The sequence below is a fragment of the Gasterosteus aculeatus genome, chromosome 9 (assembly GCF_964276395.1).
Source record: "Gasterosteus aculeatus chromosome 9, fGasAcu3.hap1.1, whole genome shotgun sequence".
Taxonomy (NCBI): Eukaryota; Metazoa; Chordata; class Actinopteri; order Perciformes; family Gasterosteidae; genus Gasterosteus; species Gasterosteus aculeatus.
In genome coordinates this window covers 6,157,756-6,178,616 of record NC_135696.1, presented here as the reverse complement: position 1 = coordinate 6,178,616, position 20,861 = coordinate 6,157,756, and the positions used below count along the sequence as shown (strand labels likewise).

General features: G+C 46.0%; 2 protein-coding genes and 1 long non-coding RNA gene across 4 annotated transcripts in view; 2 read left to right on the top strand and 1 right to left on the bottom strand.

The window, feature by feature from the left end:
• LOC144383259 (uncharacterized) overlaps positions 1 to 429 on the top strand; it is a 31,048-nt gene extending 30,619 nt beyond the window's left edge. Inside the window, exon 6 of the long non-coding RNA XR_013450616.1 lies at positions 279 to 429. This is a non-coding gene — a long non-coding RNA (uncharacterized LOC144383259). The remainder of the gene's footprint in view (positions 1 to 278) is intronic.
• Positions 430 to 1,100: 671 nt separating this feature from the next.
• LOC144383256 (uncharacterized) lies at positions 1,101 to 2,310 on the bottom strand. 2 transcript variants are annotated; one of them, XM_078080280.1, is made up of 3 exons: positions 2,052 to 2,310; positions 1,319 to 1,358; positions 1,133 to 1,232 (listed from the first exon to the last, which is right to left on the bottom strand). In XM_078080280.1, exons 1-3 carry the CDS (start codon positions 2,308 to 2,310, stop codon positions 1,166 to 1,168), a joined length of 366 nt encoding a protein of 121 aa, XP_077936406.1. In that variant the 3' UTR covers positions 1,133 to 1,165. The 2 variants fall into 2 exon arrangements, with proteins under 2 accessions (XP_077936407.1, XP_077936406.1); XM_078080281.1 differs by lacking the exon at positions 1,319 to 1,358 and having other exon boundaries at positions 1,101 to 1,232.
• A 4,990-nt stretch (positions 2,311 to 7,300) lies between these two features.
• Positions 7,301 to 14,025, top strand: LOC144383251 (uncharacterized). Its single transcript, XM_078080276.1, has 2 exons — positions 7,301 to 8,273; positions 8,403 to 14,025. Exon 2 carries the CDS (start codon positions 9,678 to 9,680, stop codon positions 14,013 to 14,015), a length of 4,338 nt encoding a protein of 1,445 aa, XP_077936402.1. The 5' UTR covers positions 7,301 to 8,273; positions 8,403 to 9,677; the 3' UTR covers positions 14,016 to 14,025.
• The last annotated feature ends 6,836 nt before the right edge of the window (positions 14,026 to 20,861 follow it).

Genomic DNA, 20,861 nt, shown 5'->3' with positions numbered 1-20,861 from the left:
AAGTAAAGTAGCCTTACACACACACACACACACACACACACACACACACACACACTTTGTAAAGAACCATAATGACCAAATGACAGTTTATGCAACTGAGTCTCTCAAGTGTGTTGAATTTGTGCTTATACTTAATTCAACTTTTCTCTGTGGGTTTTTAGCTATTTAAAAACTCACATGACAATTTAGAACCTCTTATACCAGATTTCAGTTTACTTTAATTTTAAGCTGGAGGAAATGTTGTTATAAGTATTATTTTAACATTATTCTTGATTCAGGTTCTTGCCTTGCATGTGCATTCCCTTCTGTGTGAATTCATGCAAGGATGTGGAGCATTCCTGGCCCAGCTGTGGCCACGTCCTGTACGTTCATAGACGCACTTGAAACAACTCTGCTGAAGCAACAACAAATAAAAATCTGTTTTGTGTTGTTTTGTTCTTTTTTTGTCTGGGAAAATATGTACTGGACATGAATACTGTAGAGAACAGACAAAAAACACCTGAATCTGCTACAGTTCTTTAAAAAAAAAGAAAAAAATCTTGCTTTGTTCTAATTATACACAGCTCTTTCACATCTTTCTGTTTTCCCGTAAGTCTTCACTTATTGTATATGTGTGTTCTTTGTTTTACACTCGACTTTTCAGTAATAAGGGTTTAACTCCCATTTTATCTGCTGGAGTTCTACTCAGAAGAACCTGATCAAGAGCTCTTCCTATAAAGCACATACAGCTTTGCCTTCTGGCTCAGCTCCCTTTTCGTCACACCGGTGCGGTAAAGCGAGTGGAATACCGCCCCTGCTGCTCCGATTCTCCGTCTAAACTCAGACTCCATCTTCCCCTCACTTGTAAACAAGACCCAGACGTACTTGAACTTCTTCACTTGGGGTAAGGACACATTCCCTACCCGGATGAAGCAATCTATCGGTTTCCTGCTGAGAACCATTTCCTCAGATCTAGAGGGGCTAGTCATCATCCCAACCGCTTCACACTCGGCTGCAAACCGGTCTAGTGAGAGTTGGAGGTTGTGATGGATCTACAAGGCGCAGGGAACTTGCGTAAACGCGTAAACGCCACTTAGAGGTGCGTAAACGCTATTTATAGGTGCGTAAACGCTATTTCCAAAATTCTAGAGGTGCGTAAACGGCGTTTATGTGCGTTTACCCTCCACTACAGCCCTGCGTGTAGTTGAGGAACACCCAATCCTTCAACTTGAAGTCCGGCTCCGTGGCGTTGGCTGTAGAACACATGACAAGAGGAGGTGTTAATATTCTGCCACCTGAAGGGCAGTGCATCGTGTGAATGAAAAGGCTGCACCCTCACCCTGCTCTTGATTGCGATGGAGATGGCTGCAGGACGCTCCCTGTGGGGACGAGATGCAGAAATCACAAGCATTAAACTCGTGCTTTTGAGTTGAGCTAAATAATGGCATTTTCCTTGAATTACATTACATGTCATTTAGCTAACGCTTTTATCCAAAGCGACTTACAGTAAGTGCATTCGAACATAGGGTACAAACTCAGAAGAACAAGAAACAAGAAAGTGCAATTTCCTCTAATAAGCCAATTTACAATTTGCTATAGATAAGTGACGTTACAAGTACAATTTAAGTGCTACAATTTGTTAGTCTTTTAGTCGAGGTAGAGTCTGAAGAACTTGTGTGTCTTTAGTCTGAAGATGTGAAGGCTCTCTGTGGTCCTGGTGTCTTCAGAAATTGCTTTGACTAAATTGTCGGCTGATCTTCAAATCATGTTTTCAAGCATCGTTATTTTTCTTTCTTTGCTCATTGATGGACTGTTTGTTGTGTGCAGAGATACATCGCTATCAACAGTACTGAGCACAAATTCTAGGCCTGCTGTCTTTTTGTGGTTGGAAATAAAATGTCAAATTTGGCTCGACAGAAACAAGACCAACCAAGCAGCAGATTCTGTTTCTATACATTTATTCCTTGATTTGTAAACAGTAGCCATATGTTGTTGTTATTTTGCAGCCTTTCAGAGGCTACATATTGAAAACGTTATGTTGTATGTGATGCTGTGGAAACAATATATCCTACCCTGTTGTCCTCCTGTGTGCCCCACTAAGAAACTGAAGACGTGGAAAGAATGGCTCCCTTGGGTGCTGTTGGAAAACTGGAAGAGGCTGGAGAAGGTGGGCCTGTTGTCGGACGTGTCGGCGAAGATGGCGTCCTGAAAGTTGACGCCGTGGGGGAGGATGTTGTAGTTCTCATCCATCCTGCAGAGGAGATTGTCCAGAAGAAACTGTGAGGAGGGAGCTGAAGCGGCTGAGGGAATTATTGGTGTTTTGGCTGACATTGTAGCAAATGAAGTATGTTTTTGCAAATGGCATAGGCCGATGCATTTATGTTTAAATGAGCCTTTTTGCTTTGCAGGTAAAATGTTCGTTTGCAAAACAACTCGCACCGCGATCAAAGATGCAGAAGATAAAAATCTCAAGTCTCCCCTGCTGGAAATACTCTTGGCATACCAAATATTTATATTTAACCATTGCTTATAGAACTGATCAGTGCTCCAAAACAAACAGACAAATGAAAATAACTTTTAGTTGCTATTCAGATAAAATAACTTTTAGTTGCTATTCAGCGTAATGGACTTGATTGTGACCACAATTAAACGTCTATAAACTGTTAAAATAATGTTTAGAGTCCAAAAGAGTGTTGGTACTTGAATTAGGTTCTGCACTTACACACCTAAGGAAGAAGAAGTAGGAGTAGTTCTCCATCACGGTGTGGGACTGGCAGCACAGGAACCCCAGTCCGGTCAGGTTGAGCCTCGATCCAGAAGGCACCTCCAGCGCGCTGCCCCAGGCCTGATCGCACAGCAACTCCACCTCCGCTGTGTACAGCAGCCCTTCCTCCGCGCCCTCGTACCCGAACCCGAACCCGAAGATGCGAAGTTCCTCGTTGAAACGAGTTGAATCTGCGTGTAGTCAACTACTGTTGCTGACGCACTCCCATTGGCCACAAATGATTTATTTATATTCATAAAATACCTTTTCTTCTAATGTTACGCTTGCATCACAGACGAATCATATTAGCGTTCTGTTGCGCCTGCTTTTACTTTGAAAATCTAACGTGCGTACTTCCGATTTAACTGCTGCGCTTCATATTTTGTTTTATGACGTTAGGTAAAGAATGCATGAATTGATTTAACACAGACCTCATACAGCTACTTAACAATTCAACGTCACGTTTGATTGCTATGTTTTGGTCTAGTTTTGTTTTTTAATTAGGCCGCTGGCGGTGATGCTAACGTTAGCTGGCGTCCTCCAGTCCATTGGAACACACACAAAGTAAATCGTCAGCGACGAATAGCGATGTCCAGATTGCACCTTCGTTCACAGCTGAGGAAAAAGTCCGATCCATCTAACTTCTTTAGTTGTGACGCATTTTGTAATGACGATAATCGCTCTGACAGTATATCAGCTGTCAGTCGGTGACGCAGTCGTCGCCTAGCAACCGTTGCACGTCATCGCATTTATCCTTTGATGTGTAACATCTGGTCATAACTTGAAGCTAGAAATATAGGTAAGCCTAGCAACCGTTGCACGTCATCGCATTTATCCTTTGATGTGTAACATCTGGTCATAACTTGAAGCTAGAAATATAGGTAAGAGGAGGTCGAGAAGTGCTTTAGTAAACAGGGAAGATGGAGGACTCAGAATACAGCGTGAAGCCATTTATTGAGTCCTTTCTCAACAGTTTGACTCCAGGACAGATTGAACTGTTGCGAAATGGCACCCCAGACAGCACCACCAAAGTGCTGTTGGCCGACATGATAGAAAACATGGTCACGGTCTTGACAGAAGCCATGCTCAACAATCTAAGGACCAGAAACAGGTCCTAAAGTCAAGGACGTGGGTGACACTGTGATGCAAGGCTTCAAAGATGTCCTGGAAGTCAAAGACGAGATCAGGGATCAGAGCTCAGAAATGTTTAGTAGCATGATCAATGAAGAGGTTAGAGCCAGAGTCAATTCTAACACCTCTGAAACCTTACTGTCTGGGGACATCACTCCACCCACAAGACTCAACGAAATGGTTAATCATGCCTTAAAAATGATAAAAAGGTTTACAGCAAAGCTGAAATTCACAATTCGAGAGCGAAGACAGGGAACCACTTTCAGAGACAGGCTGGTGCCTGACCTGAATGGGACAGATGACGAGTCTCCAGAAACCTCACACGCAGTTGACAACCACAAGAATGTCCCATCAGGCGGCCAGACTGATACGGGAAGCATTCCCCTCCCTCCCCTAGCCCATCAGGTGCTCACGCCTCTTCATCATTATCACCTTCCCCTCCCCCACCAGCAACGACCCTCTCTATTCTGGAGAGAGACGTTAACCGGCTCTTTAGAAGACTAAATCCCCGTAAGGCAGCCGGTCCGGACTCCGTTTCCCCTCACTCCCTGAAGCATTGTGCTGACCAGCTGTCTCCGGTGTTCACTGATATCTTCAACACCTCCCTGGAGACATGCCACGTACCAGCCTGCTTCAAGGCCTCCACCATCATCCCTGTCCCCAAGAAGCCCAGGATCACAGGACTCAATGACTACAGGCCCGTCGCCCTGACCTCTGTAGTCATGAAGTCTTTTGAACGGCTAGTCCTGTCCCACCTGAAGTCCCTCACCGACCCCCTCCTGGACCCCCTGCAGTTCGCCTACAGAGCCAACAGGTCTGTGGACGATGCTGTCAACATGGCCCTCCACTACATCCTCCAGCATCTGGACTCCCCAGGAACCTACGCCAGGATCCTGTTTGTGGACTTCAGCTCTGCTTTTAACACTATCATCCCTGTACTCTGAGAAACTCCAACAACAGTTCTCAGCAAGTGACTCTGCTTCGGTTTGGAGAGTTCTAAAACACCTCACCAACTACAAGCCAAAAACCCCCCACTCCATGAATGACCTCCGCCTGGCAGACGAGCTCAATGAGTTCTACACCTCACCAACTACAAGCCAAAAACCCCCCACTCCATGAATGACCTCCGCCTGGCAGACGAGCTCAATGAGTTCTACTGCAGATTTGAAAGACAATGTCCTCATCCCATCCCCCACAGCTCCACCAACCTGCTGCAGTCCCCCTCCCCTCCCTCCCCTAGCCCATCAGGTGCTCACGCCTCTTCATCATTATCACCTTCCCCTCCCCCACCAGCAACGACCCTCTCTATTCTGGAGAGAGACGTTAACCGGCTCTTTAGAAGACTAAATCCCCGTAAGGCAGCCGGTCCGGACTCTGTTTCCCCTCACTCCCTGAAGCATTGTGCTGACCAGCTGTCTCCGGTGTTCACTGACATCTTCAACACCTCCCTGGAGACATGCCACGTACCAGCCTGCTTCAAGGCCTCCACCATCATCCCTGTCCCCAAGAAGCCCAGGATCACAGGACTCAATGACTACAGGCCCGTCGCCCTGACCTCTGTAGTCATGAAGTCTTTTGAACGGCTAGTCCTGTCCCACCTGAAGTCCCTCACCGACCCCCTCCTGGACCCCCTGCAGTTCGCCTACAGAGCCAACAGGTCTGTGGACGATGCTGTCAACATGGCCCTCCACTACATCCTCCAGCATCTGGACTCCCCAGGAACCTACGCCAGGATCCTGTTTGTGGACTTCAGCTCTGCTTTTAACACTATCATCCCGTCTCTGCTGCAGGACAAACTCTCCCAGCTGCACGTGCCCGACTCCACCTGCAAGTGGATCACAGACTTCCTGTCTGACAGGAAGCAGCACGTGAAGCTGGGGAAACATGTCTCAGCCTCTCGGACCATCAGCACCGGTTCCCCCCAAGGCTGCGTTCTTTCCCCTCTGCTCTTCTCCCTGTACACCAACGGCTGCACCTCCAGTCATCAGTCCGTCAAGCTCCTGAAGTTTGCGGATGACACCACCCTCATTGGACTAATCTCTGGTGGGGACGAGTCCGCCTACAGGTGGGAGTCTGACCATCTGGTGTCGTGGTGCAGCCAGAACAACCTGGAGCTCAACGCTCTAAAGACAGTGGAGATGGTTGTGGATTTCAGGAGGAACAGAGCCCCACCCTCCCCCATCACCCTGTGTGACTCCCCCGTCACTATTGTGGATTCCTTCTGTTTCCTGGGCTCCATCATCACCCAGGACCTCAAGTGGGAGCTGAACATCAGCTCCATCACCAAGAAGGCTCAGCAGAGGTTGTTCTTCCTGAGGCAGCTGAAGAAACTCAACCTGCCAAAGACGATGATGGTCCACTTTCACACGGTCATCATCGAGTCCATCCTCTGCTCCTCCATCACCGTCTGGTACGCTGCAGCCACAGCCAAGGACAAGGGCAGGCTTCAGCGTGTCATCCGCTCTGCAGAGAGGGTGATCGGCTGCAATCTGCTGTCCCTGGAGGACTTGTTCGCTTCCAGGTCTCTGAAGCGAGCTAAAAAGATCGCGGCCAACCCCTCCCTCCATTCCACTTTATTTTATTACCTGTGCACTGTTGTCTTGTCTGTCTACTGTCGCGCACTAACCGCCAAGACAAATTCCTTGTATGTTTGACATATTTTGGCTAATAAATGTTTCCTGATTCCTGATTCCTGATATACATACATATACATATATGTATGTATATGTATATATATATGTATATATACATATATATGTATATACATGCCTTTGTGATCTAAGCACTTGCAACTAATAAACTGGTTATACAAATGAAGCATTTAAAAGGGTCACATATCATTTTCCTATTACATTCCACTCTTTTGATTACATAATAATCACAAACTATGCAATCAATTTAGAATGCCTACTCAAAAAATGTACCATCTGATATTTACCTCATCAATTATCACAATACATGAACATCTGAACATCGCTCACAAAACTTTGCCTGCCACAGAACAAAAACTCCCTAAAAAACCCCTCCGAAATGGGAAAATAGGAAGAAATCTGTTAGGAGAAGATAAAGACTGGAAACCTTCTCACAGGATTTGAGCGTTACACCCCAGATGTCATGTTTACAGTATTGAAATAAAAAAGAAATGAAAACATGTTTAAATCACAATACCGGAACTTGATTCCTTTTCACACAATACAGATATAGAATATTGTGGAAAGGTCATTATATCAATCCTATTTACGTTACATACTAATAAATGCAGGGATAAAAGCTGTTTTTGTGAGAATGTTATTTCTCATTGTTTTAGCAAGCTACTGTGAAACAAAAAACATTTAGAACACCAGGAATGCACACAGACAGTGTGTCACTATGTCACTACGCGTATGTGTCGAGGTCGTAAGTGTTCAGCTCGTCAAGGGAGTCCGAGTCACTGTTGGGGTTATCGTCAGAGTCACGTCTAGGGAACAAGTTTGGTGGTGAGTCATCAGGTGACCCCAGGCTGTACATAGCTATTTGTTTCTTCAAGAGTTGGGCAATCGTATGACACATCAATGGGATACCGCAAATTACGAATGCGAAGAGAACACAGAGGATAGTAGCTGCTTGTATTAGTGTTCCTTTCCATGAATACCACAACCGTGTGATAGGTACAAACTCAGAAGAACAAGAAACAAGAAAGTGCAATTTCCTCTAATAAGCCAATTTACAATTTGCTATAGATAAGTGACGTTACAAGTACAATTTAAGTGCTACAATTTGTTAGTCTTTTAGTCGAGGTAGAGTCTGAAGAACTTGTGTGTCTTTAGTCTGAAGATGTGAAGGCTCTCTGTGGTCCTGGTGTCTTCAGAAATTGCTTTGACTAAATTGTCGGCTGATCTTCAAATCATGTTTTCAAGCATCGTTATTTTTCTTTCTTTGCTCATTGATGGACTGTTTGTTGTGTGCAGAGATACATCGCTATCAACAGTACTGAGCACAAATTCTAGGCCTGCTGTCTTTTTGTGGTTGGAAATAAAATGTCAAATTTGGCTCGACAGAAACAAGACCAACCAAGCAGCAGATTCTGTTTCTATACATTTATTCCTTGATTTGTAAACAGTAGCCATATGTTGTTGTTATTTTGCAGCCTTTCAGAGGCTACATATTGAAAACGTTATGTTGTATGTGATGCTGTGGAAACAATATATCCTACCCTGTTGTCCTCCTGTGTGCCCCACTAAGAAACTGAAGACGTGGAAAGAATGGCTCCCTTGGGTGCTGTTGGAAAACTGGAAGAGGCTGGAGAAGGTGGGCCTGTTGTCGGACGTGTCGGCGAAGATGGCGTCCTGAAAGTTGACGCCGTGGGGGAGGATGTTGTAGTTCTCATCCATCCTGCAGAGGAGATTGTCCAGAAGAAACTGTGAGGAGGGAGCTGAAGCGGCTGAGGGAATTATTGGTGTTTTGGCTGACATTGTAGCAAATGAAGTATGTTTTTGCAAATGGCATAGGCCGATGCATTTATGTTTAAATGAGCCTTTTTGCTTTGCAGGTAAAATGTTCGTTTGCAAAACAACTCGCACCGCGATCAAAGATGCAGAAGATAAAAATCTCAAGTCTCCCCTGCTGGAAATACTCTTGGCATACCAAATATTTATATTTAACCATTGCTTATAGAACTGATCAGTGCTCCAAAACAAACAGACAAATGAAAATAACTTTTAGTTGCTATTCAGATAAAATAACTTTTAGTTGCTATTCAGCGTAATGGACTTGATTGTGACCACAATTAAACGTCTATAAACTGTTAAAATAATGTTTAGAGTCCAAAAGAGTGTTGGTACTTGAATTAGGTTCTGCACTTACACACCTAAGGAAGAAGAAGTAGGAGTAGTTCTCCATCACGGTGTGGGACTGGCAGCACAGGAACCCCAGTCCGGTCAGGTTGAGCCTCGATCCAGAAGGCACCTCCAGCGCGCTGCCCCAGGCCTGATCGCACAGCAACTCCACCTCCGCTGTGTACAGCAGCCCTTCCTCCGCGCCCTCGTACCCGAACCCGAACCCGAAGATGCGAAGTTCCTCGTTGAAACGAGTTGAATCTGCGTGTAGTCAACTACTGTTGCTGACGCACTCCCATTGGCCACAAATGATTTATTTATATTCATAAATTACCTTTTCTTCTAATGTTACGCTTGCATCACAGACGAATCATATTAGCGTTCTGTTGCGCCTGCTTTTACTTTGAAAATCTAACGTGCGTACTTCCGATTTAACTGCTGCGCTTCATATTTTGTTTTATGACGTTAGGTAAAGAATGCATGAATTGATTTAACACAGACCTCATACAGCTACTTAACAATTCAACGTCACGTTTGATTGCTATGTTTTGGTCTAGTTTTGTTTTTTAATTAGGCCGCTGGCGGTGATGCTAACGTTAGCTGGCGTCCTCCAGTCCATTCGAACACACACAAAGTAAATCGTCAGCGACGAATAGCGATGTCCAGATTGCACCTTCGTTCACAGCTGAGAAAAAGTCCGATCCATCTAACTTCTTTAGTTGTGACGCATTTTGTAATGACGATAATCGCTCTGACAGTATATCAGCTGTCAGTCGGTGACGCAGTCGTCGCCTAGCAACCGTTGCACGTCATCGCATTTATCCTTTGATGTGTAACATCTGGTCATAACTTGAAGCTAGAAATATAGGTAAGCCTAGCAACCGTTGCACGTCATCGCATTTATCCTTTGTTGTGTAACATCTGGTCATAACTTGAAGCTAGAAATATAGGTAAGAGGAGGTCGAGAAGTGCTTTAGTAAACAGGGAAGATGGAGGACTCAGAATACAACGTGAAGCCATTTATTGAGTCCTTTTTCAACAGTTTGACTCCAGGACAGTTTGAACTGTTGCGAAATGGCACCCCAGACAGCACCACCAAAGTGCTGTTGGCCGACATGATATTAAACATGGTCACGGTCTTGATAGAAGCCCTGCTCAACAATCGAAGGACCAGAAACATGTCTGAAGTCAAGGACGTGGGTGACACTGTGATGCAAGGCTTCAAAGATGTCCTGGAAGTCAAAGACGAGATCAGGGATCAGAGCTCAGAAATGTTTAGTAGCATGATCAATGAAGAGGTTAGAGCCAGAGTCAATTCTAACACCTCTGAAACCTTACTGCCTGGGGACATCACTCCACCCACAAGACTCAACGAAATGGTTAATCATGCCTTAAAAATGATAAAAAGGTTTACAGCAAAGCTGAAATTCACAATTCGAGAGCGAAGACAGGGAACCACTTTCAGAGACAGGCTGGTGCCTGACCTGAATGGGACAGATGACGAGTCTCCAGAAACCTCACACGCAGTTGACAACCACAAGAATGTCCCATCAGGCGGCCAGACTGATACGGGAAGCATTCAATCTCCGGAAGCAGTAATTGTGAGGGAGGTGAATAAGACCATGCTTCCTTTCTTGGACGACATGTCAGACGCTGACTTTCAGAACTTGCAGGTCGACAGCTCCTTGGAAACAACTGTTCCTCGGGGAGTTCTCGAAGAACTGCAGGAATCGGAGGGGACAGACAAGAAAACACAAGGCAGCAGTGTCAAGGGCTTTTTTACATTGCACTTTAGTAAAACATGGCTAAATCGCATACTGAATCAAATGAAGAGAAAATTCAGGAAGGACTCAGACAAGGAATGCAGCCCCGTATTGATGAAGCACATAGAGGACATTTTCCCCAAGCTGCTAAGATTGGATGATGACGAAGCACAATTTGGAAAACAGAAGCGTACGCCTCCAATGTTGAAGGGAATTCCAAGAAGCAAATCCCTGGTCATCACACGGACGCTGACCAACATGCTCTTCCAACGAATGATGGGCAGTTTAACGTTCCCCCATAGCGCATCCTCATCAAGTGCTACCATGTACCATGAGATATGGTCTAGCGTGTGGAACTTCACAGGGCTTTTGCAGTGGTGGCAGAAAACTCAGGTCGCCCCACTGGCTCAGAGGATGAGAAGTGCTTTAGTAAACAGTTTGACACCGTCACCGGTTGTCGACCACCAGAGCAGCATTCCTCTAGAGACGCCTGCAGGACCTGCACAGGACAACCTAGTGCATATGCAAAGAAACAGGAATCGAGTAGAAACATCACAGACAGGGAAGATGGAGGACTCAGAATACAGCGTGAAGCCATTTATTGAGTCCTTTTTCAACAGTTTGACTCCAGGACAGTTTGAACTGTTGCGAAATGGCACCCCAGACAGCACCACCAAAGTGCTGTTGGCCGACATGATATTAAACATGAACACGGTCTTGATAGAAGCCCTGCTCAACAATCTAAGGACCAGAAACATGTCTGAAGTCAAGGACGTGGGTGACACTGTGATGCAAGGCTTCAAAGATGTCCTGGAAGTCAAAGACGAGATCAGGGATCAGAGCTCAGAAATGTTTAGTAGCATGATCAATGAAGAGGTTAGAGCCAGAGTCAATTCTAACACCTCTGAAACCTTACTGTCTGGGGACATCACTCCACCCACAAGACTCAACGAAATGGTTAATCATGCCTTAAAAATGATAAAAAGGTTTACAGCAAAGCTGAAATTCACAATTCGAGAGCGAAGACAGGGAACCACTTTCAGAGACAGGCTGGTGCCTGACCTGAATGGGACAGATGACGAGTCTCCAGAAACCTCACACGCAGTTGACAACCACAAGAATGTCCCATCAGGCGGCCAGACTGATACGGGAAGCATTCAATCTCCGGAAGCAGTAATTGTGAGGGAGGTGAATAAGACCATGCTTCCTTTCTTGGACGACATGTCAGACGCTGACTTTCAGATCTTGCAGGTCGACAGCTCCTTGGAAACAACTGTTCCTCGGGGAGTTCTTGAAGAACTGCAGGAATCAGAGGGGACATACAAGAAAACACAAGGAAGCAGTGTCAAGGGCTTTTTTACACTGCACTTTAGTAAAACATGGCTAAATCGCATACTGGATCAAATGAAGAGAAAATTCAGGAAGGACTCAGACAAGGAATGCAGCCCCGTATTGATGAAGCACATAGAGGACATTATCCCCGAGCTGCTAAGATTGGATGATGACGAAGCACAATTTGGAAAACAGAAGCGTACGCCTTCAATGTTGAAGGGAATTCCAAGAATCAAATCCCTGGTCATCCCACGGAAGCTGACCAACATGCTCTTCCAAAGGATGATGGGCAGTTTAACGTTCCCCCATAGCGCATCCTCATCAAGTGCTACCATGTACCATGAGATATGGTCTAGCGTGTGTAACTTCACAGGGCTTTTGCGGTGGTGGCTGAAAACTCAGGTCGCCCCACTGGCTCAGAGGATGAGAAGTGCTTTAGTAAACAGTTTGACACCGTCACCGGTTGTCGACCACCAGAGCAGCATTCCTCTAGAGACGCCTGCAGGACCTGCACAGGACAACCTAGTGCATATGCAAAGAAACAGGAATCGAGTAGAAACATCACAGACAGGGAAGATGGAGGACTCAGAATACAGCGTGAAGCCATTTATTGAGTCCTTTTTCAACAGTTTGACTCCAGGACAGTTTGAACTGTTGCGAAATGGCACCCCAGACAGCACCACCAAAGTGCTGTTGGCCGACATGATATTAAACATGGTCACGGTCTTGATAGAAGCCCTGCTCAACAATCTAAGGACCAGAAACATGTCTGAAGTCAAGGACGTGGGTGACACTGTGATGCAAGGCTTCAAAGATGTCCTGGAAGTCAAAGACGAGATCAGGGATCAGAGCTCAGAAATGTTTAGTAGCATGATCAATGAAGAGGTTAGAGCCAGAGTCAATTCTAACACCTCTGAAACCTTACTGTCTGGGGACATCACTCCACCCACAAGACTCAACGAAATGGTTAATCATGCCTTAAAAATGATAAAAAGGTTTACAGCAAAGCTGAAATTCACAATTCGAGAGCGAAGACAGGGAACCACTTTCAGAGACAGGCTGGTGCCTGACCTGAATGGGACAGATGACGAGTCTCCAGAAACCTCACACGCAGTTGACAACCACAAGAATGTCCCATCAGGCGGCCAGACTGATACGGGAAGCATTCAATCTCCGGAAGCAGTAATTGTGAGGGAGGTGAATAAGACCATGCTTCCTTTCTTGGACGACATGTCAGACGCTGACTTTCAGAACTTGCAGGTCGACAGCTCCTTGGAAACAACTGTTCCTCGGGGAGTTCTTGAAGAACTGCAGGAATCAGAGGGGACATACAAGAAAACACAAGGAAGCAGTGTCAAGGGCTTTTTTACACTGCACTTTAGTAAAACATGGCTAAATCGCATACTGGATCAAATGAAGAGAAAATTCAGGAAGGACTCAGACAAGGAATGCAGCCCCGTATTGATGAAGCACATAGAGGACATTATCCCCGAGCTGCTAAGATTGGATGATGACGAAGCACAATTTGGAAAACAGAAGCGTACGCCTTCAATGTTGAAGGGAATTCCAAGAATCAAATCCCTGGTCATCCCACGGAAGCTGACCAACATGCTCTTCCAAAGGATGATGGGCAGTTTAACGTTCCCCCATAGCGCATCCTCATCAAGTGCTACCATGTACCATGAGATATGGTCTAGCGTGTGTAACTTCACAGGGCTTTTGCGGTGGTGGCTGAAAACTCAGGTCGCCCCACTGGCTCAGAGGATGAGAAGTGCTTTAGTAAACAGTTTGACACCGTCACCGGTTGTCGACCACCAGAGCAGCATTCCTCTAGAGACGCCTGCAGGACCTGCACAGGACAAGCTAGTGAGTGAAAGAGTAAAGGCGGAGATAATCATGGAGAAGCTCTTTACAAAGTTATTAGAGAACTGCGAAAGGTGCATCAGTGGAAGTGAAATCCTGGTCCTCGTACAGGGCCTTGTTGAAAAAATTGTGAAAAGAGTCAACCTGCACTTTGATTTCACAGAAAAAAACGTCAATGACCTCAACAAGACTATTCTCAAGAAGCTGTCGAAGATGATTGGCAATAAAGAAATGGTGCTGTTGTCCTTGAAATTAGGGGACGTCGCAGTAGAAAACTGCATCATCTCTGCTATCAAAGATTACAGGACGCCAACAGAGAGAATAAGAAGCTGGATGAGCCGGTTATTCTGCTGCATGCGCGCAAACTAAGGTAAGCGCTCAAGGTAAATGGTATATGTATGTTGTCCATATATACATACATATACATATATATGTATATATATATATATTTATGTACATATATATATATGTATATGTACATACATATATATATGTGTATATATATATGTATCTCGGCCCCGAGACTCGTTCCCCCGACCTCGTTCCCCCGACCCGACCTATATACATATATATATATATACGTATATATATATGTATATGTATAGCGTCTATGTATGTATATATATATATATATATATATACATACATAGACGCTAAACGACTGTACTCTGAGAAACTCCAACAACAGTTCTCAGCAAGTGACTCTGCTTCGGTTTGGAGAGTTCTAAAACACCTCACCAACTACAAGCCAAAAACCCCCCACTCCATGAATGACCTCCGCCTGGCAGACGAGCTCAATGAGTTCTACACCTCACCAACTACAAGCCAAAAACCCCCCACTCCATGAATGACCTCCGCCTGGCAGACGAGCTCAATGAGTTCTACTGCAGATTTGAAAGACAATGTCCTCATCCCATCCCCCACAGCTCCACCAACCTGCTGCAGTCCCCCTCCCCTCCCTCCCCTAGCCCATCAGGTGCTCACGCCTCTTCATCATTATCACCTTCCCCTCCCCCACCAGCAACGACCCTCTCTATTCTGGAGAGAGACGTTAACCGGCTCTTTAGAAGACTAAATTCCCGTAAGGCAGCCGGTCCGGACTCCGTTTCCCCTCACTCCCTGAAGCATTGTGCTGACCAGCTGTCTCCGGTGTTCACTGACATCTTCAACACCTCCCTGGAGACATGCCACGTACCAAGCCTGCTTCAAGGCCTCCACCATCATCCCTGTCCCCAAGAAGCCCAGGATCACAGGACTCAATGACTACAGGCCCGTCGCCCTGACCTCTGTAGTCATGAAGTCTTTTGAACGGCTAGTCCTGTCCCACCTGAAGTCCCTCACCGACCCCCTCCTGGACCCCCTGCAGTTCGCCTACAGAGCCAACAGGTCTGTGGACGATGCTGTCAACATGGCCCTCCACTACATCCTCCAGCATCTGGACTCCCCAGGAACCTACGCCAGGATCCTGTTTGTGGACTTCAGCTCTGCTTTTAACACTATCATCCCGTCTCTGCTGCAGGACAAACTCTCCCAGCTGCACGTGCCCGACTCCACCTGCAAGTGGATCACAGACTTCCTGTCTGACAGGAAGCAGCACGTGAAGCTGGGGAAACATGTCTCAGCCTCTCGGACCATCAGCACCGGTTCCCCCCAAGGCTGCGTTCTTTCCCCTCTTCTCTTCTCCCTGTACACCAACGGCTGCACCTCCAGTCATCAGTCCGTCAAGCTCCTGAAGTTTGCGGATGACACCACCCTCATTGGACTAATCTCTGGTGGGGACGAGTCCGCCTACAGGTGGGAGTCTGACCATCTGGTGTCGTGGTGCAGCCAGAACAACCTGGAGCTCAACGCTCTAAAGACAGTGGAGATGGTTGTGGATTTCAGGAGGAACAGAGCCCCACCCTCCCCCATCACCCTGTGTGACTCCCCCGTCACTATTTTGGATTCCTTCTGTTTCCTGGGCTCCATCATCACCCAGGACCTCAAGTGGGAGCTGAACATCAGCTCCATCACCAAGAAGGCTCAGCAGAGGTTGTTCTTCCTGAGGCAGCTGAAGAAACTCAACCTGCCAAAGACGATGATGGTCCACTTTTACACGGTCATCATCGAGTCCATCCTCTGCTCCTCCATCACCGTCTGGTACGCTGCAGCCACAGCCAAGGACAAGGGCAGGCTTCAGCGTGTCATCCGCTCTGCAGAGAGGGTGATCGGCTGCAATCTGCTGTCCCTGGAGGACTTGTTCGCTTCCAGGTCTCTGAAGCGAGCTAAAAAGATCGCGGCCAACCCCTCCCACCCCGGACATAAACTGTTTGTGCCCCTTCCATCTGGCAGGAGGCTGAGGTCCATCGGGACTACGACCTCCCGCCACACGAACAGTTTCTTCCCGTCGGCAGTCGGGCTCATCAACAGAGCCCGGTCCCCCACTGCCTGACTATAACACTCCACCGGTCACTCCCCCTCATACTGCACATGTCACTTTAACTGCAATTCATCACTTTGTCACTTTGTCTCTTGTCTGTTACTTGTTTGTTAGTGCACTTTATGCTTAATATTTTTCAACTTTTTAATATTTAAAATTTGTTTAACTTTATTCCCCTGTTTTATACTAACCCATAGCCTTAGCCTTATTCTTACTAACCCATTGCATTAGCATTTCATTCCACTTTATTTTATTACCTGTGCACTGTTGTCTTGTCTGTCTACTGTCGCGCACTAACCGCCAAGACAAATTCCTTGTATGTTTGACATATTTTGGCTAATAAATGTTTCCTGATTCCTGATTCCTGATATACATACATATACATATATGTATGTATATGTATATATATATATGTATATATACATATATATGTATATACATGCCTTTGTGATCTAAGCACTTGCAACTAATAAACTGGTTATACAAATGAAGCATTTAAAAGGGTCACATATCATTTTCCTATTACATTCCACTCTTTTGATTACATAATAATCACAAACTATGCAATCAATTTAGAATGCCTACTCAAAAAATGTACCATCTGATATTTACCTCATCAATTATCACAATACATGAACATCTGAACATCGCTCACAAAACTTTGCCTGCCACAGAACAAAAACTCCCTAAAAAAACCCTCCGAAATGGGAAAATAGGAAGAAATCTGTTAGGAGAAGATAAAGACTGGAAACCTTCTCACAGGATTTGAGCGTTACACCCCGGATGTCATGTTTACAGTATTGAAATAAAAAAGAAATGAAAACGTGTTTAAATCACAATACCGGAACTTGATTCCTTTTCACACAATACAGATATAGAATATTGTGGAAAGGTCATTATATCAATCCTATTTACGTTACATACTAATAAATGCAGGGATAAAAGCTGTTTTTGTGAGAATGTTATTTCTCATTGTTTTAGCAAGCTACTGTGAAACAAAAAACATTTAGAAATCCAGGAATGCACACAGACAGTGTGTCACTATGTCACAACGCGTATGTGTCGAGGTCGTAAGTGTTCAGCTCGTCAAGGGAGTCCGAGTCACTGTTGGGGTTATCGTCAGAGTCACGTCTAGGGAACAAGTTTGGTGGTGAGTCATCAGGTGACTCCAGGCTGTACATAGCTATTTGTTTCTTCAAGAGTTGGGCAATCGTATGACACATCAATGGGATACCGCAAATTACGAATGCGAAGAGAACACAGAGGATAGTAGCTGCTTGTATTAGTGTTCCTTTCCATGAATACCACAACCGTGTGAGCCAATCTGGGGGGGGAGATTTGTCTCTTGTCATAGATTCCTGAAGTTTTGTCATGTTTTGTATCGCCTGATGGATAATGCCTTCGCCTTTGTCATTTTAAGGGATAAACGTACAGCAATATTCTCCTATGATAGCACAAACACCTCCTTGGGTAGCGGTCAATTGGTCTAGTACCATGCGGTTCTGCATAATCATTAAACGCATGGCGGTCATTTCCTCGCGAATACCCTTAAGGCCAGCTAGAGTCATGTTTACAAAGCTTTTGAAACGGTAATCAACGGTTTCCAGTCGTGGCGTGTTTTTTCCCACTCCTGTCCATGGAAACAGTCCCCACAAAACTTTAACTGACGTACTGGCGTGTTTGAACTCGTCAGGCACATCGCTGCCCCAGATTGAGTTGTGTGGTGCAAAATTGACTTCCGGGTTAAGGCCAGTGTCCAGTGCGGCCATTCGTTTTGGTCGTTTGCTTGACCCTGTTGTAGCTGTGAGAATAAAAGTATGATCAGTAACGCGAACAGTAGTACATATTCCGCTCCACTGAGGGGGGGGAGACACGCGGAGGGTGGTGCGACACAGCCACCATCCCTCGGTCACTGGATAAGTACCGTTCTTCCCAGGGAGGAAAGCGAAATGGAAAACAGAACAATTAACATTGGGCGGGCAATCTCGTGGATTTCCTGGAGTGAAAGTCCAGCCAGAATGGGCACTTTTGCGGCCCTTTCTGCAGTGCCCTTAGCTTGGCAAAAGCTCCTGTTTTGGTTTTTGGCGCAGTCGTTTCGGAAAGGTGGGAAATGGTCTTTATTGCAATTTAAATCATTAAACGCATGGTTTCCTGCAATGAGGATCGTGTCACACCTTGCAGGGTCTGTTTTCCCCACTGGATGTGTCCCATCGCGAGCATAACAGAGAGGAAACCGTGTTGGGCTTTCCTGAGCCTGGAGGGCGAATGTAGACGGTTGGTTAGCCGTGTATCGTTTGATATCGTGATATTGTGCACAGTCCAAATCATCTATCGTTTCCCATGGGGATAACTCATAAATAAACAAAGAGTCTTTGTCGCTATCGTTGGATATATACAGGACAATGGGGGGCACATACCACCCACTAACCGAGAGCCCGCAGAAACATCCTTCAGACTTCCCCAGGGGGGCTACGGCTAGCCGTGGTTGATTAGTGCTGATGGGTAGCGGAGAACATACGTAACAGTCGGAAGCATTTTCTTTTGTCGCTACGTGTTGAGTATAGCGCCTCCACATATTTGCAGAATATTTGTTCAATGGGTTTATCACATTTTCAAACCGGTTGTCAGGTCAGTGCTCGCTTGGTGCGGTTGCGAATGGTCGAGTTAGAGTGAGTTGAGTTGTTGCGTCGGTCAAGTAAGTCGTCTAAATGTTTCTGGTGGAGGACAAAATATGGAATCAACACAAATAGAGTGACACCTGCAAATAAACACATGGTTACACGAGTCCCCTCCAGTCGTCTGAGGGGGTTCCATGAACGCTGTCGTTCCATGATAAGAGAGAACCACTCTTTAGGCAGCGGACTACGGAATCACAAAAAGATGCTGAGATATAATGAAACTGAAGCAAGCAATAATATGAATAAAACTGTCGTGGCACAAACGACTACTGTGTCTATGTGGAGGGGTCCTGGCCGTGTTCTTCTTCTTGTGTTGGTCCGCAGGTACACGTTGGGATGTGGAGTCTGCCAACCTTCTTTCTTGTGAGGCATCCGCGTTGTAGACAGTCAACACAGATCACAATGCACTGTGTGTCTGTCGGTCAACTGCCCGTCCGTGGTCACTGGATCGGTGGTGTCGGTTGATTGACACTTGTTGTGGAGGTAGGGTCGCCTGAGCCCACTGCTGGTACTGGATCTGGAACCTTCTTGCAATGGGATGCGTGGACCCAAGTTGCCCCTTCAGCTACCTTGACCGCTGTTTGGGTGACCAGGAGAATCTGGAATGGACCCTGCCACCGTTTAGCTTTCCAACTTTTCCTCCTGAAGTCCTTCACCACCACAAAGTCACCTGGTTGCAGACGGTGTAGTGGACCCGTTGCTTCTCTTGGAGGTGCAGCTACAACCTGTTTTCTTACATCAGACAAAGTGGCAGACAGTCGAATGCAATAGGTTAACATGTCATTCTCGCACATTGTGGTGGAAGGGAGTGGTGTTCCTGGAGCTTCCACAGCTATATGGGGAGGAACTGCGAAAAGGATTTCAAATGGGCTTAGGTTGCTGCGTGTTCGTTTCCTCATCCGCATGTACATCAGAACCAAGGGCAGTGCTTTTGTCCACGATAGACCTGTGTCTGTGCAACATTTGGCCAGTTTTGTTTTCAATGTTCCATTCTCTCTCTCTACCGCTCCTCCACTAGCTGGATGGTATGCGCAGTGTGTTTTTAAGTCAATACCCAGGTATGCACTTAATTCTGTGATTGCTTGGTTGACAAAATGTGAACCATTGTCGCTAGAAATTTTGCTTGGGATTCCCCAGCGGGGAATGATCTCTGAAATCAAGGCTTTAGCCACTGTGGAGGCTGTCTGCTTACTGGAGGGAAACACCTCAACCCATTTGGACCACATGTCTACCATTACAAGACAGTGTTTCCGATGGGGAGAGTTCCACAAAATCCATCATTACATGTTCAAACGGTCTTGCAGGCGGTGGATGTGCTGCATGATGTGACACCTGTACTGAACGACCTACATTGTGAGTTGCACATGTGATGCATGCTTGGCAGAACCTTCGTGCGTAAGCTGCAAAGCCTTTTGTGAACCATGTTGCCTCAATGATACTTAACATTCCCCCTTTTGACACATGGTCTAACCCATGAGTCAATTTCGCATAGTGAGGGAAGAAATGTTTAAGTAAGCATGGATTACCATTCGGACCATACCAGATGCCGTCTATGAATTTGGAGCCTGAGGAGGACCAAAAACGTCTCTCATCTGAAGTAGAGAGGGACTGCACGGCTGCAAGAGAGGAGGGAAGAGAACACATGGCAGGAACTGCGCGTGATGGTTTGGGAAGAGGACGTCTAGCAGCCGCTTTTGCAGCTAAGTCTGCTCGCTCATTCCCCTTTGCGATCTCGCCTGTGCCGGATGTACATTACAACATGCATTTTCCCCTCGTGGTCAGTTCTCTCTATGTCCATGGATTGCGCATGCGCAGCATGTTTTTTTACATCCGCGAGTCGCGAGTCTTCCATTCCAGCAACAGAACGCTGCACATTCATTTTATGTCCGCCAATAGTCAATCAACATACTGCAAAAGAGCTGTTCCTGGAGACAAAGTGAGGCTCTTCAAACTTTCCCTGAGTGCCTCGTTGTAGATCGTACGTGATTCTGTGTAGCCCTGACACAAGCGTGTGAAAGTGTAAGGCTTGCCATTGAAATTAAACGCAAACCAAAACTGACTGTCAATGTCCACAGGGACACTGAAAAAAGCATTTGAGAGGTCAACCACGGAAAACCA